The 17,622-nt window shown below is 35.7% G+C and overlaps 1 protein-coding gene across 1 annotated transcript; it reads left to right on the plus strand.

Moving 5' to 3' along the window:
- Positions 1-52: 52 nt before the first annotated feature.
- LOC123541144 (lysocardiolipin acyltransferase 1-like) lies at positions 53-17,273 on the plus strand. Its single transcript, XM_045326550.2, has 5 exons — positions 53-302; positions 2,615-2,813; positions 3,469-3,581; positions 12,175-12,325; positions 15,525-17,273. Exons 1-5 carry the CDS (start codon positions 111-113, stop codon positions 15,977-15,979), a joined length of 1,110 nt encoding a protein of 369 aa, XP_045182485.1. The 5' UTR covers positions 53-110; the 3' UTR covers positions 15,980-17,273.
- Positions 17,274-17,622: the final 349 nt, after the last annotated feature.

Raw genomic sequence — 17,622 nt, forward strand, 5'->3', positions numbered from 1 at the left:
AATGTTTTGACAGCAACAAAAACGCAAGTTTATTCCTGTTACATTGTATCTCGGTTGACTTTGAACATTCTAAATGCAGACACTTTAAAAAACAAAGAAATTTGCAAGTTATGGCTAAAACAAACTTAGATTACTATTGGCAATGTTTCAGAGGTGTCAGTTTTGTGTTTCTGATATTTTTTTCAACTTATTTTGGAACAATTTTTATATTGACACCATTCCTGCCATTGTATTTTGTTGCACCAGTATTTGCAAGGAGTATCACTGATAAGATAATCTGGTGTTGGAAACTGTATTGCGTGGTAAGTGTTAAAAAAATATTTGAAGTGCTATATGATTAGATCATGAAGAATACAGGCTGACTCGGACCATGGCTGATTCGGACCAAATTTACTTGGCTTATTCGGCCCAAATTGTTTAAGTTTTCCTGACACTAATGTCATGAGTAAAAATAATATTTATGAGTATTTAGTTTAATGTCTGATGCAAAGAACAATTAAAGTCCTTATTTAAATGCATAAATGATGCATTTTAGTTTGTCAAAACTTCTTACCTGTTTGTATGGTATATATTTTATGTCCTTACTTCAAGTTAAACGTCTATATAAGCTATAATCAACATTATTTTCTGAATCAGCCAAAATATATGGTCATTATCTACTTTTATTCAAAGTATGTGGTCCGAATCAGCCAAAATATTTGGTCCGAATCAGCCATGGTCCGAATCAGCCACGGTCCGAATCAGCCTGTTTCCATCATGAAATTGGAAATTTAATATTTTCTTCTAGGCAGTGGCTAGAGGTTGGACCTCTAGACCCGAAGTCCAGATGTCCGGAAATCAAATTATATCAATATACATGTACTGTTATGTACTGTATTTCTAGTGCATAAGGTAATTGCTGGCAAAAGTTATGATTAGTTGTCTTAAAGTTGCCGTTTTTACGTGTTTTTTTTTTGTAAATATTTCATTTATAATAATTAATCTCATTGACATAAACAAAATCCATGTCTGAACTTCTAAAGAAAACATTATAATAAGTTTATTATTTAAATTCATCAGTCCCGAGAAAAGCTACCGATTAAGGCTTACAAATTACGATTTATTATTCATAGAATTTGCAATCATATTTTTCTTGTGACTAAAGAAATATAAATAGAATTATAGATTCTACTTGTTTTCAGGTCACTTACAATGTATTTAGAAAAGATGAGAAAGTATGAGAGCAAACATTTGAAATCATCTCCGGGTTTTAAAGATGACATAGTCTCCTCTTTGTAAATACCATTCTCGACATATTCATATCGATTACAGCCAGCCCTTTAGGGGTTTTCTAGAGGTCTGATAACCCGGGACCTCTAGACTCCGGGTCTAGTGGTCTGGTTTCTGGACCCCTAGCCACTGCATTTCTTCTATCGATACTTATAACTCCCAAGCAATTTACTCATTAGGCTGCTTGTGACATATTATTTTGGCTCCTTAGGCATGGCTTGATTATTATAAAAGTTATCTATTGATCTGATATTTGAAATATGTTGGTAGGCAATGGCAGTCAGGTAAACTGTTGCCTTAGTAGCCTGCATTCTAGTAGCCTTACGCATTTGGCTTATCGTCATGACTTATTAGCCCGACTTTTCGAAGAAAAAGTAGAGCTATTGCACTCGCCCCGGTGTCGACGGCATCGCCGTTGGTTAAAGTTTTTGATAACGTCAAATATCTCTGTTACTATCAAAGCTTTTGACTTGAAACTTAAAATACTTATTTACCATCAAATTCTACACCAGGAGAAACAATCCCCATAACTCTGCTTTGAATTTTGACAGAATTATGCCCCTTTTTAACTTAGAATTTTTTGTTAAATTTTTTTGATAAAGTCAAATATCTCTGTTGCTATTAAAGCTATGGACTTGAAACTCATAATGGTGATTTACTATTAAAGTCTACACCGGGAGAAACAATCCTCATAACTCTGATTGAATTTTGACAGAATTATGCCCCTTTTTAACTTAGAATTTTTTGTTAAAGATTTTGATAAAGTCAAATATCTCTGTTACTATCAAAGCTTTTGACTTGAAACTTGAAATACTTATTTACCATCAAAGTCTACACCAGGAGAAACAATCCCCATAACTCTGATTTGAATTTTGACAAAATTATTCCCTTTTTTAACTTAGAAATTTTTGTTAAAATTTTTGATGAAGTCAAATATCTCTGTTACTATTAAAGCTTTTGACTTGAAACTCAAAATAGTTATTTACTATCACAGTATACACCAGGAGACACAATTCCCATAACTCTGATTTGAATTTTGACAGAGTTATGTCCCTTTTTAAGTTGGATTTTTTTTACTGGCAAAGCTCTAATTCAGAGTCAAGCACTGAGAAAAGTCGAGCGCGCTGTCTTGCGGACAGCTCTTGTTTTATAATCTGGTATTTTATAGTTGTCATCCCTCTTACATGTCTAAGCCTTACCTGTATAGATCTGCATTTTCCTGTCTGAAAATTCTTTAGAGTAAAAGACATTCAAAAAATGTCTTTTAGTTAAACAGTGCTTTATATTTACACTGATTTACACAGTAATATACTTCCTTTAATCCATCAGTTCGTTTTATTTTCAGTCCATTTATGAAGTAATTTTCCAGACAAAGGTCAGAATATATGGGAATGTTCCAAGTAACGAAGCAGCCAATCTAATGATAATGAACCATCGAACAAGGTTTGACTGGCTCTACCTGTTTTCATACCAAGTGAGGCATGCATCTCTCAGGCGCTATGCTATCAGCTTAAAGAATGGTCTAAAATTTCTGCCTGGTATAGGTTAGTAAATAAGGCTTTTATACAAGAATTATTATGATGATATACTTCAGTATCACAGTTATACTCATAATGACACAGTAGTTGAGAACAGACTGCAGTCAGCCTCCTAATTTAAGGTACTGGTATGGAATGAATGACATCTTGATAGGTTCAAACACTGTTGCATTATTTACTGAAATATAGATCTAGTGCATCCTCGCTAGAGCAGACACCACTTACAGGCCATAAAATATATTTTTAACTTTTTTTGTTGTTGTACAATTACCTAGAATCTGAACCAAATGGGGACCAAAATATCTTCCTTTGTAGAGACGGGTTAGCTCTTTAACCTTTAGCCGGCTGGTGGTAAGTGATTCTGCTTTTGCACCCAGTGCAGACCAAGATCGAATGTGTAGGCTAATCATGGTCTGCACTGTTCGCTATTCAGTCAGTAGTTTTTTCAGTGAACATCCCTTCGAATAATAAGTGGTTCTTCCCAAACCTAATGATGGACCAGTCTATTTTAGAAATTTAGCAGGGTAAGGGTTGAAGAAATGGGTTAATAGAGGATATACTGTCATGTTGGTAAATGATGGTAGATCTGTATCAGACTGGCTTTACTAAAGTATCATATTGCTTATATTTAACAAATATTATGACTTTTTATAATAACCAGGTTGGGCCATGCAGATTGCAGGTTTTGTATTTCTGGACAGAAAATGGGAAGATGATCAAGAAACAATATCAAGATGTCTGCAAGTTTTCAAACACACCAATTATAAACCCCAGGTATGATGGTAGTGTTCAACAAGTTCTATGTCTTTCTTGTTAAAATACTGATTTAAATTAACTGAATTACGATTATATAAATATGAGCCACGCCATGAGAAAACCAACATAGTGGCTTTGCGACCAGCATGGATCCAGACCAGCCTGTGCATCCGCGCAGTCTGGTCAGGATCCATGCTGTTTGCTTTCAAAGCCTATTGGAATTAGAGAAACTGTTAGCGAACAGCATGGATCCTGTCCAGACTGTGCGGATGCGCAGGCTGGTCTGGATCCATGCTGGTCGCAAAGCCACTATGTTGGTTTTCTCATGGCGCGACTCAATTATAAGTGTGAAATGGTATTTAATTCACCCTTTTGCAGTAAAATTCTTCATAATATAAGTATATAATTTTGTTATAAACTATTAGATTTGTATTGAGAAATATGCTCAGGTTTTCAGCAGAGATATTGCACAACTTTGAACTAGCAGTGCAATGTTACTTCATCAAAATACAAGATTTAGTGCATATTTCTCAGTGCTAGTAATTTTTTTATTACATAGGCATAATTTACATGTAAAAATGACGTACATTAGTCTGAGGAAAATAGAAAATACTGAAGAATGAACTTGTATGTGCACACGTCTAAATGATGTTTCAAATGACAAGGCATACTGTAAAATCATGTAATTTCGTGGGCATGAAATTTCGTGGTTTTGGTCAAAACCGCAATTTCATGGGGATATGAATTCGTAGATTTCACCTTTTGAACATAAAATGAATGGGAATTGTACTTGTTCGTTGGGATTAAATTTCATGGATTGACTCAACCACGAAATCCACAAAAATTAGTCCCCCACGAATATTAATGATATCACAGTACCCAGTATGAAACTAAATGACAGTTTGAAAATTATTGATGGTACTGTGTTGTCAGAGTTTAAAAATCTTTTTAAAATGCATACATGTATGTAACAGTGACAGTTTATAATATGTCTCTCCCTTGACTTATTGCTTAATACAGGCGTTTCTGTAATAGGAAATAAGGTGTAGTTTATAGATTAAATACAAATGTATCAGTTAATAGAGATCTATTTAATTTTTTTTTTAGATATTAGTTTTCTACATATTCTTAATAAATTTAACATTTCAAAACATGCAAAATCTGCATTTTTACAAGGGTATATTATTTCATAAATTTGATAATATATGAGATAATTTTATTTTCACTAATATTCCTGATCAGTGAAACACAAAATTGATAAAAAGGCATGCATATTATTTTACCAGCATTGTGTCCTTTTGTATATCTGAGTACAGGAACTAAAGGTTGCTGACTGTAAAGTTGGGGAAATATAGGTGGTGTTACAAGTACCGGTACCTTTAATATCTACAGATTAAGAGGTTGCTTTTTTCACAATGTAACAGTACAATGTAATGTAGGAGTTAATTCTTTATTTCTCTCTGTGTCTGAGGTTTCATATCATAAAAAGTGTAATTTATTCACTTGTGCCATACTACAGTTAAAACATACTTTCAACAAGAGCTCGTCAGACACAAAATGCCCCCCTTGATACATTCAGTAATTGCACAAGGAACAGAAATTATATGCTCACTGTAAACAAAAGTTCTACCATTCTGGTTTAATCTGACCTTGACCTTTAACCTATTAACCTAACAAGAGATTACAGAGTGATCTTGGCGCCATCCACTGAGCCATTTTTGTTCTGGAGTTATCATCCGGAAACCGTTTTACTGGTCAGGGTCACTGTGACCTTGACCTTTAATATACTGACCTCAAAATCAATAGGGGTCATCTGCTGGTCATTACCAACGTCCCTATCAACTTTCATGATCCCAGGCCCAAGTGTTCTTGAGTTATCATCCGGAAACCGTTTTACTATTCAGGGTCACTGTGACCTTGACCTTTGACATACAGACCTCAAAATCAATAGGGGTCATCTGCTGGTGATGACCAACCTCCCTATCAACTTTCATGATCCTAGGCCCAAGCGTTCTTGAGTTATCGTCCGGAAACGGATTGGTCTACATTCCAACCGACCGACCGACGTCTGCAAAACAATATACCCCTCCTTCTTCGAAGGGGGGCATAACAACTATAAAGCAGTAGATTTACTGGCAGAATTCAAATTTGTTTTATTTTAGATCTATCACAAAACTTTTAGCAGATGCATATTTTTGTGTATAGTGATTTAAAACAGATGCACTGATAGGTGTTAGTTTAAACATATTTTATTTCTTTTGATAATGTAACATAGTCATTGTGCAAAATACATTTATGAAATGTTTGATCAGAAAACAAGCAAGTAAATGCTTATATTAATTCCTTTCCTTGATAGGTGTTAATATTCACATTGCAACCTGTCTAATATTGAGTGTAAATAAACTTCGGGTATACAGTAGTACCTGCTTTAGCAGCCACTTGTCTTAAGTGGCCAGTCAGCTAACTTCCCAAATTAACTGATTGTGCAGCAGTTACTTGTCTTAAGCAGCCACTTGTCTTAAGTGGCCAGTCAGCTAACTTCCCAAATTAACTGTTTGTGCAGCAGTTACTTGTCTTAAGCAGCCACTTGCCTTAAGTGGCCAGTCAGCTAACTTCCCAAATTAACTGTTTGTGCAGCAGTTACTTGTCTCAAGCAGCCACTTGCCTTAAGTGGCCAGTCAGCTAACTTCCCAAATTAACTGATTGTGCAGCAGTTACTTGTCTTAAGCAGCCACTTGCCTTAAGTGGACAGTCAGCTAACTTCCCAAATTAACTGTTTGTGCAGCAGTTACTAGTCTTAAGCAGCCACTTGCCTTAAGTGGCCAGCCAGCTAACTTCCCAAATTAACTGTTTGTACAGCAGTTACTTGTCTTAAGCAGCCACTTGCCTTAAGTGGACAGTCAGCTGACTTCCCAAATTAACTGTTTGTACAGCAGTTACTTGTCTTAAGCAGTCAGAATGCACCGCTCGCTTTGCTGGCTGCTTGACCTTTAGCCTGCTGGTGGCAAATGATTCAGCCTTTGCGACCAGTGCAAACCAAGATCAGCCTGCACATCTGTGCAGTCTGATCAGACCAAGATCAGCCTACACATCTGTGCAGTCTGATCATGGTCTGCACTTTTCGCTATTCAGTTTGAAAAGTTTCAGTGAAAACCCCTTTGAATAATAAGTGGTATGGTCCAAATTGAATTTAGCAGGCTAAGGGTTAATACAGGTTTGACTGTAGTCAATATTTTAAGAGAGGTTTAGTTTATCATTCAGGAAAACATCAATCTGACTCATTGAAAATTAGAAATTATGTAACGATTTGTTGTGAAGGTTTGGTTATTTAATGTTTAGCCTGTTGGTGGCAACTGATTTTGTAACCAATTTTGCCTTTGCGACCATTGCAGACCAAGATCAGCCTCCATGTCCGTGCAGTTGATCATGGTCTGCACTGTTTGCTATTCAGTTAGTAACACCCCTTTGAATCATAAGGGGTACTTCCAACATTGAATGACAGGCCAGTCCATTTTAGAAATATAGCAGGGTAAAGGTTAAGGTAAAATTTGAATATATATTTTGATATTCACAATGTCATACTGGATAAAGTTGTATTATTTTGATGTTGTAACAGTTTATAAAAGGCGGGAAACAGAGAGGTATGTATATAGAGGATATTTGTTTGTTTCTGTGGAAGATCAGAGTCTATTTCGAGCGAGCACTGTTAGAAATATTTCAATGAGTGGCACCGGCACTTGTGAAAATATTACATACAGTGTTCACAAGAAGAGGCTTTGATCTTTTACCAGAAACAGACAAGTGTTTATTATATTTCATGCATTTTAGTGGTGGAGTAGTGTCAGGTACTGTATATTATCAGTGTGTAATCTAAATCAAAGATGAGTTATTTTTTTAAGTACAAAAATCATCTATAGAAGCATTAGAATAATTGCATCCTGTCCTCCCCTTTCCTCAAATGCAAAGGAGAAGAGTTGTTTAAGTGATGTTAGCCATCAATATCTTGAGAAGGCTAGGGTCTATGGTCATCAAACTTTAGAAGATACATGTACCCACTTGTCACCTGTGGTTTGTAGATGATCCCTATTCTTTATTAACCCTTAGCCTGCTGCAGGCGAATTTAACAGCCTTTGCAAACAGCTTGAAACCAGATCAGACGCCGATTAAATCGGCTTCTGATCAGGTTCCAAGCTGTTTGCTACTCTGACAATATTTCTTCCAATTTTGGAGCAAATTGAATGAACTTTACAATTTTAGCAGACGACATTTCCAGCAGACGACAATTTATCTAGCATGCTAAAGGTTAAAATCAAGTTTACAGTGGCCTTAAGCTTACTGAAAATGGTTTCAAGAACATGAGAACAGTGTTTGTGTCACGTCTTCCAAACTTCATAGGAATGATTATTTGATAGTCTCTATTTTCCATAGGGGTCATAAGGTCATGGTCACTAGTTTTGGGACTGATAACAGGTTTTCTAACAATAACTGTAGAGAACTATTTGATGTTCAACAGTCAGACCTTATATGATGATATTCTGTGGTCAGTAGATGACCCCAATTCTGTGTTAGGGTCATTTTGTGCAGGGTTCAGGTCACAGCCTTCTTGAGAATGAAAAAATACATACATTTTTGCTTCTTTCAGGCCCTCGTAGGTGCTTATAAATGCATTTTACAAACAGCTCTTTTCAATTTTATTTTAATTCATTTTGATAAAAAAATTCGAATTCAGTACCAGTGAAATTATATTTGCTCCTCAGGTGATCCATTATTATGTACAATGTATAATTATTTCAAGAAACCACTGAAAAGCATGGAATATGGGATGGTAATGCAGAATGACAATATTTAAATGGAATAAACATTTAAAGGAAAGAGAGAAAATGCCATCACTGATTCACTAGGCTGTTTCTTTGTAAGTTGGAGAGGAGACAAAGGGACAGTGAAAACACACTAAGTATAAGATAGAGGCTATAAATGATATCTTCATCATTATGAAACTAGTAGGAAGGGAGCATTCTAAGCAACTGACTGTGGTTTCTTCATGGTGAAAATTTCACTTCATAGCCTCCAGCTGACTAGAGTGATCTTGGCGCCATCCACTGAGCCATTTTTGTTCTTGAGTTATCATCCGGAAACCGTTTTACTGGTCAGGGTCACTGTGACCTTGACCTTTAATATACTGACCTCAAAATCAATAGGGGTCATCTGCTGGTCATTACCAACGTCCCTATCAACTTTCATGATCCCAGGCCCAAGTGTTCTTGAGTTATCATCCGGAAACCGTTTTACTATTCAGGGTCACTGTGACCTTGACCTTTGACATACAGACCTCAAAATCAATAGGGGTCATCTGCTGGTGATGACCAACCTCCCTATCAACTTTCATGATCCTAGGCCCAAGCGTTCTTGAGTTATCGTCCGGAAACGGATTGGTCTACATTCCAACCGACCGACCGACGTCTGCAAAACAATATACCCCTCCTTCTTCGAAGGGGGGCATAACAACTATAAAGCAGTAGATTTACTGGCAGAATTCAAATTTGTTTTATTTTAGATCTATCACAAAACTTTTAGCAGATGCATATTTTTGTGTATAGTGATTTAAAACAGATGCACTGATAGGTGTTAGTTTAAACATATTTTATTTCTTTTGATAATGTAAAAAATTTCACTTCATAGCCTCTAGCTGACTTATCATTTTTACTACTTTTTTAATGCAGCTAAAAATAGATCAGCCTCTTAATAACCTTTTTTCATAGATATTATACAATTTGTACACTCTTGGAAAAATTTGGAAATGTCTTGTATGTGATTGGTTGAAAAAGTAGGTTAAACACTTAAAATCTTTGGACAATGACTTTGCAAGGGACATCTTTTCTTGATGTTATTTTCAACAAAATAGTTTAGATTATGGTGCATAATCAGTATTATTTATGCATTGCCTGAAAAATTTTCTCTTCAGAAGTATATAATTACATGTATACCCTTACTACCGGTAAGAACAGATATAGGCATTTTCTCTCAAAGTCTTGTTTATAAATGTCACCAAGATTTGTCCAATAATACATCATGTATTCAAGAAAAGCAGTGTACTGGTTATGTATGTTACATTGTGTTATTTTTTATGATTTGCCTTGACATAATAATATTATATGTTTCAAAATGTTCATCACTTGTGCATAGATCTGCTTGTTCAATGTTACACATTTTTTGTTCTCACAGACAATTGTAAATACACTAAATTAAAATGTTTGCCAATATGCTACATGTCAAATGAAATTACATTTGTTTTATATATGTTTTATATATATTTGTTTTATATGTAATGCTGTTACAAAAGCTAGAACCAATCATAAGTTTTTGCATATGTCTGCCTGCTTAATTTTGAAGCATATTTAATCCAGGTAGATTTTTTTTCAGAGGAAATGTGCCTCATCAACAGTTAATGGTATATCTGTAAACGTTCTGCTTTGATATTTAAGTTAATTTAAGTAATAACTTTTGATCAGAGTATCAAATAAATGTTATGGTTATGTGGACCATTTGATATTCCATTTGATTATGTATTGTCCACATGGGAATTCCACAGTCTCCGATATGAATGGAAAGCCAGGGGCTTGTATGAGCTAGTTTTGGGTGACAGAAGGTAAAAAGTTAAGGTCACAATGGTTGTTGGACTGAAAAGGAGTACTTGAGAACAGCTGGACCTCTGGTAGTAAAACTTTGTAAAATGATTGTCTGTGGTCATTAGCTCACCTGAGCAATGCTCAGGTGAGTTTTTCTGAGCGCTCGATGTCCGGCGTCCGGCGTCTGTCGTCCGTCAACATTTAGCTTGTGTATGCGATAGAGGCTGTATTTTTCAACTGATCTTCATGAAACTTGGTCAGAATGATTACCTTTATGAAATCTAGGCCGAGTTCGAAAATGGGTCATCTCGGGTCAAAAACTAGGTCACTAGGTCAAATCAAAGAAAAACCTTGTGTATGCGATAGAGGCTGTATTTTTCAATTAATCTTCATGAAAATTGGTCAGAATGATAACCTTGATGAAATCTAGGCCGAGTTCGAAAATGGGTCATCTCGGGTCAAAAACTAGGTCACTAGGTCAATTCAAAGAAAAACCTTGTGTATGCGATAGAGGCTGTATTTTTCAATTGATCTTCATGAATATTGGTCAGAATGATTGCCTTGATGAAATCTAGGCCGAGTTCGAAAATGGGTCATCTTGGGTCAAAAACTAGGTCACTAGGTCAAATCAAAGAAAAACCTTGTGTATGCGATAGAGGCTGTATTTTTCAATTATTCTTCATGAATTTTGGTCAGAATGATAACCTTGATGAAATCTAGGCCGAGTTCGAAAATGGGTCATCTCGGGTCAAAAACTAGGTCACTAGGTCAAATCAATTAAAAACCTTGTGTATGCGATAGAGGCTGTATTTTTCAATTGATCTTCATGAGTATTGGTCAGAATGATTGCATTGATGAAATCTAGGCCGAGTTCGAAAATGGGTCATCTCGGGTCAAAAACTAGGTCACTAGGTCAGATCAAAGAAAAACCTTGTGTATGCGATAGAGGCGGTATTTTTCAATTGATCTTCATGAATTTTGGTCAGAATGATAACCTTGATGAAATCTAGGTCGAGTTTGAAAATGGGTCATCTGGGTTCAAAAACTAGGTCACTAGGTCAAATTAAAGAAAAATCTTGTGTATGCGATAGAGGCTGTTTTTTTTCAATTGATTTTATGAAATTTGGTCAGGATGATTGCCTTAATGAAATCTAGGTCGAATTTGAATATGGGTCATCTGAGGTCAAAAACTAGGTCACTTGGTCAAATCAAAGAAAAAACTTGTGTATGTGATAGAGGCTGTATTTTTCAATTGATCTTCATGAATTTTGGTCAGAATGATTGCCTTGATAAAATCTAGGTCGAGTTTGAACATGGGTCATCTAGGGTCAAAAACTAGGTCATATCTAAGAAAATGCTTGTTTTATCGCAAGAGACCAATTTTTTGGTCCAATCTTAATGAAAATTGGTCAGAATATTTGTTTCCATGAAATCACTAGGTCAAACATGTTTTACACTGTTATGGTGTGTTTCTTAGGTGAGCGACCTAGGGCCATCTTGGCCCTCTTGTTCAATGCCCCATATTGTTATGGGCTGGTCAGGTCAAATGTCACAGTGACCTTGAGGCTTTTAAAAGTTTTTGATCTGTATAGATCTAGTATATACACATATAAAAGAAATTAAATCTTAAAATCAAATCATCAAATTTCATACTATGACTGACTGCCTATAGTTGAAGGTGACCCATCTTTTTATAGAATTAAGTAGGTCAGAAGTCCACAAATGGTTTCTGATATATGAATAGAGCATGCATCAGTGGGGTTAAACATCAATCAGACTTCATAGGTAATTTTCTTGTAGCCAGTAGATGACACATTATGTTTTTGGGGTTCATTAAGCTAAAGGTACCCAGTTACTTCAGGCAGATGTTAGGGCAGGCTGGTCTTAATCCATCCTGGTCGCAAACACACTGTGTTGGTTTTCTTATGGTGCAGCTCATATAGAAGTTATCGTACATGTTATATACAAAATGTTGTCATTTTCAGATCTTGCTGTTTCCAGAGGGTACAGACCTGACCAAGAATACAAAGAAGCGCAGTGATGCACACGCTGAAAAATATAGCCTACCAAAGTACGACTTTGTGCTGCATCCAAGAACCACAGGATTTACACATTTTGTACAAGAAATGAAAAAAAGTATGCTTGAAAATGTTTGAAAAGTGGAAACGTAAATGTTAAAGTACTAGAGGCAATTACCAAGAAGGAGATTGTGTGACTTTGGCCGAAATCTTTCAAATGCAAGAAAAAAGTAAAGTAAAAATGCACTAAATCAAGTTTACAGGATATTACAAGTATGTCTACATCCTAAACTGTCCAGAATAGCATTGTTAAGCCTTTATATGCCCTGAATAAGTAAGATCCCTAAATTACCTCCACGTGGGTGGACGGATAGCTCAGTGGTTTGCACACTGGCCTTCCAATCCTGAGGTTGGGGTTCGATCCCTGGCAGCTACTCGGGAATTTTCAGAAACGCTTTTCAGTGTTTCCCACCCAACTAGAGGTGTACTGGTCAGGAACCCAGGCAATCCTTGCGTGTATCAGTGCTATACACTGGGCACGTTAAAGAACCAGGCTGTCTATTCGAAACGAGCTAGGCTAAGTTAGCCGGATAAGCCTGTATCTGATTTCTGATCTCTCTGTCGTGGGGGCTTTGTCTCACTCTGTCCCTCTGGTCAGATCGCTCTGTGTCTGTACTAGTAGAGGATGAATTATGCGCCCTATGTGGCTGCATTTGAACTATGTAAAGCACCTTGGGCGCTATATAAATCTGGTAAAATTTAATGTACAACGCCAGTGAATATACTATGTGTAAAATTAGGCGTTTAATCAAATAAAGCAGTTTCAGTATGACATTTTTGCAGAAAATGAAGAAAACACCCCCAAAAACGTGTTGAGCTTTATAATATGAAAATGCGACTCTCCAAATATATAATCGTGAAATTATTACTTTTCCTTGCCTCTGAGTGTTGAAGAAGAAAAAATAATTTGCAGGTTTGGTAATAAATTCTATACTAGTATGTGTACATAATATCACCTATTATCAGCCATTTTCAAACACCATACTAGGAATATTTCTGCAGTGCTGTTAGAGTATTTGAGGGGTTTCAAAACCATATTTTTACTACTTTCTAACAGTTGCATATTTAAACTACTCCCTGTAACCATTCTCGGCCTCTTCCTGAATATTGTTTTACAATAGTTTGATGCATATTGTGGCCAAAGTAACACAATCCCTTTCCTTTTTTTGCCGTAGATTTCAGCTTTATGCTGTACAATCAAAACATTTATTCTATATCTATTCAGTCTTGAACGTTCATTTGCAACACGTGACCATACAATATATTACCTTATTGGACGCACATGCGTACAAAAACCTATATTTTTCCGTATTTGGACTGTTCAAAAAGTCCCATGTTAAACATACGATAAAGCCCAAAACGTGTGAAAATGATCCAAATGTAAATCGGGTGAAGTAGGCACTCTATGTACAGAGTTAGATTATGCGTTTAGAAATGAGAAAGGCAGAAATACAATATTCAGTGAATCATTTTTGATTTAAACTAAAATAAAATAGATATAGAATAAAAAGGTTATTAAACACTGAACTGTACAATATGAGATATATTTGGACTCGTACCCAGCTGGGAAAACCATACTGGACTCGCCTAGCGGCTCGTCCAATATGGTTTTCTCAGCTGGTACTCGTCCAAATATATCTCCGTATTTTACAGAACAATGTTAAATAACCTAACAGTATGAATAGAGCCAAAAGATGCACACCGGATACATCTTTAACACTTAGCTGTATTTTACTTAAGAAATAATATATCTCATTTAGTGATCTGCTCCTGAATAAATCATTGTTTGGAGTTCAGATGCAAAGGAATATCACGAGGGCACAGCCCGAGTGATATAATAATATGCATCTGAACGACAAACAATGATTTCATTCAGGAGCAGATCACAAAATGAGATATATTATTTCAATTCTAACACGTTACCAAGGACTTTAAAGTACATCCTTGATGGCATTCATTTAATATTTGCCCGTTTTCAATCGGTTTCTTTTCCAGCGCTCCACTATGCCATTTGATGCTATGACGTAATAATTGTGACATCAGAACAGTGAATTGTTGTAGAATAATTAACTGCTTTCAGTCTTCTTTGTTTTATAGGAAGATGAATTGGATAGTGTTAGAATTTCACATAAATCACCTAGTATTTTTAATATTTATTCATTTCAGAACATAAAAAATACACATATTTTGTAGTACTTAACAGAGTGTGGATAAAATAGTTTGCACTTCGATTAATTGTGCACTTTTATAGGGATTAATTGAATCCCGTTGCTTTTCTGCTCGCTCTAGAACTTTTCTTTTTATATGCCAAAAGGGACGTATTATGTTATGACGCCTGTGTCCGTCTGTCCGTTAGCAATTTTGTGTGTGCTCTGTAACTCTTGAACCCCTTGAAGGATTTTGAAAAAACTTTACACAAATGTTCCCCACATCGAAACGATGTGCAGAGCGCATGTTTTGGATGGCTCACATCAAGGTCAAGGTCACACTTAGGGGTCAAAGGTCATACCTTTGGGCTTATATTGCTCCGCATTACGGTGCTCTTGTTACCAATATAAGTAAGTACGTATTTAAGTAAGTTGATCAATGTCTTCTTCATGGGATATCTGTTTTTAGGTTATTAAAGGGATTATACATATACAGTCAAACTTGTGCTTGCGACCACCTGTAAATAGTGTCCACCTGTCGACAACGACCGGTCTTTGGTCCCCCCGTAGAAAAATGCTCATAAAAAGGCTGTGAATAGCAACCACCTGGTGACCGCGACCAGCGACCGGCCTTATTGATTCCCAAGAGACATATTTGCCCCCCAATAACGACCAAGCTGGACCGTTCCGGGATGAAAATATTTGAAATCCGCAGAATTTTCACGACTTTTGCATTATAGCAAACATAATAATTACTGCTTGACTGAAAATTTGCAAGTTTGCACCGGCCGAATTAATACATAGAACATAAAGAAAGCAAGAAGCTTTTTATCAGCATGATAATGGCTAACTGAGAAGTGACCCTTCCCCCCGAATAAAGACCACCTGTGAACAAAGACCACTTTTGCTTGTTCCGAAGAGTGGTCTTTGTTCACAGGTTTGACTGTAGATTACATAGTCAAAATACAGTTCAGATAACATTTTATCCCAGAACTTTGATAAGCTCTGAACTACCCTTAGGTAAGCTTCCTAAGTATTTAATATCGGAAGAAATCATTTTTTTCTCTTCAGAGTATCATTTCTGTACACAATTAAATGTTTTTATTTCAGATGAAATCCTAGACTGTGTCACAGATATTACTATAGCCTATCCTGGTACCATTCCACAAAATGAAATGGATATAATCAAGGGCAACTTTCCATCAGAAATCCATTTTTTAATTGACTGGTATCCTAATAAAGACATTCCAATACACAAAGATGACCTTGACAATTGGTGTAAAGAAAAATGGAGTCAGAAAGAGGCTGTCCTGAAAGAATTTTATGAAAGGAAGACATTTGAGAAAGGCGTTGAGGAGCTTTATTCGAATGAAAGTTTGATCGGAGCATTGTTTATGTATAGTTGGGTAACTTGGACAACATGGCATGTGTTTATTACATATATGCTGTGGAGTCACCCTGTGTTATGGTTATATGTTATTGCGTGTACAATAATGTATGTCTGTGTATCAAAATACACACAAGGGTTTAACTTGCTTATTGCTAAAGCAATGAATATTCAGTAAAATTTCTGTTGTTTTATTCTTCATAATTTATTCATTATTGTTGTAAGGTTACACATTTTTAGTGATGGTCTAAGGCTGTTAGTGATAGCCTAATGTTGTATTTAAGTATTTATGTGAGATATTTATTCTTATACATCCCTGTATCTGTATTGATCTCATGTCCGATAATCGGATACTGAACAAAAAGAGCCAGTCTTTAATCGATTTTTAATGTGTACCTAAAGTCATCTTTTTTTCGATTTTTAAGTAGGTATATTTTTATATAGAATTTGCATCACCAAAGAATGCATCTTTAAGGTAGTATTTTCCAATTACGGGCAGTTATTTATGCTTTAATACCGAATTGCTTTATTTTTCTATGAATCTAAAAAAGAGATAATGTTTCATTCCTTTTACCTTTAATGTTTTCATTCCGTTTACAAAGATAATGTCCTAGAATTTGACCAGGATGTACTTATTTTTGACCTTTATATTCTAGCACTTTGGGGTGACAACAGTAAAGGTTAAAACCTTATGTAATAATATGTAAAACTTTTATATATATAGTAGAATGTATTTAAATTAACCAGGGTGCTTATTTTCTAATGAACCTTACTACTTGAGATTTACAATATTATACAATTGTTGACTCTTTGGCCATTTGACATGATGTCCATGTAATATTTATCAGAAGAAGGCAGTATTGACCACTGTGAGGTCAATCAGTGTTGACCTACATGAGGTTAGTATTATCTCCTTATCATGAATATCAATTGTTTGACTTTTTGTATCAAAGGCATAAGCAAACAAAATTAAAGAATGTTGAATATGATTTGTACTTAAGTAAAAGGTGCAATTTTTAACCAATAGAAATGAGCTTATTCACAGATCATATAATAAGAATTCATAATTTTTGAAAGTTTCTGTGCCATATAGTAAATTTTTAATGAAAGGAAGATATTTTTATACTTTTCACCTGTTAATAATGTCACAGAGAAATTTTATATTGAATAAGAAAACATGTTGTTCAGCTCAATATTTTTATACATTCTTAAAGTTTTGAAAAAAGGTTACAAAATTTTCTTTGAAAATGTTCGGTGATTTTTATCAATGACTGGATGTTTTTCTCAAATTGTCTCTATTTGAGTGAATATTGCACACTGTTTTTTCATGTTTATGCAGTTGATTGTATATGTACAGTCAACTCTGTGTATAAGGACTATGCTTGGGGAGTGAAAAACTGGCCTTTATTGGCTTTTGATCCTGATGGGGGAGTGAAAACCAGGCCATTATTTGCAGGTGATCCTTATCGGGGTCTTTATTGGGAGGTTATCCTTATTGGGGAATGAAAAACTGGTCTTTGTTTGTAGATGATCCTTATTCATACACTGCAAATTTTCAAATGGGAAATGAAATTAGTGGTCTTAAGATTCAGGTTATCTCTGTTCACAGGTGGTCTTTGTTCACATGCGGTTGTTGTTCAGAGGTGGTCTGTGTTCAGGAGTGGTCTTTGCTCACAGGTGGCCTATGTTCACAGGGGGTCATTGTTTACAGGTGGTCTGTGTTCCCAGGTGGCCATTGTTCAGAGTTGGTCTTTGCTCTCATGTGGTCTTTGATCACAGGTAGCCCTTGTTCAGAGGGGATCTGTGTTCAGAAATAGTCTT

This window comes from Mercenaria mercenaria, chromosome 1 (assembly GCF_021730395.1).
Source record: "Mercenaria mercenaria strain notata chromosome 1, MADL_Memer_1, whole genome shotgun sequence".
NCBI lineage: Eukaryota > Metazoa > Mollusca > Bivalvia > Venerida > Veneridae > Mercenaria > Mercenaria mercenaria.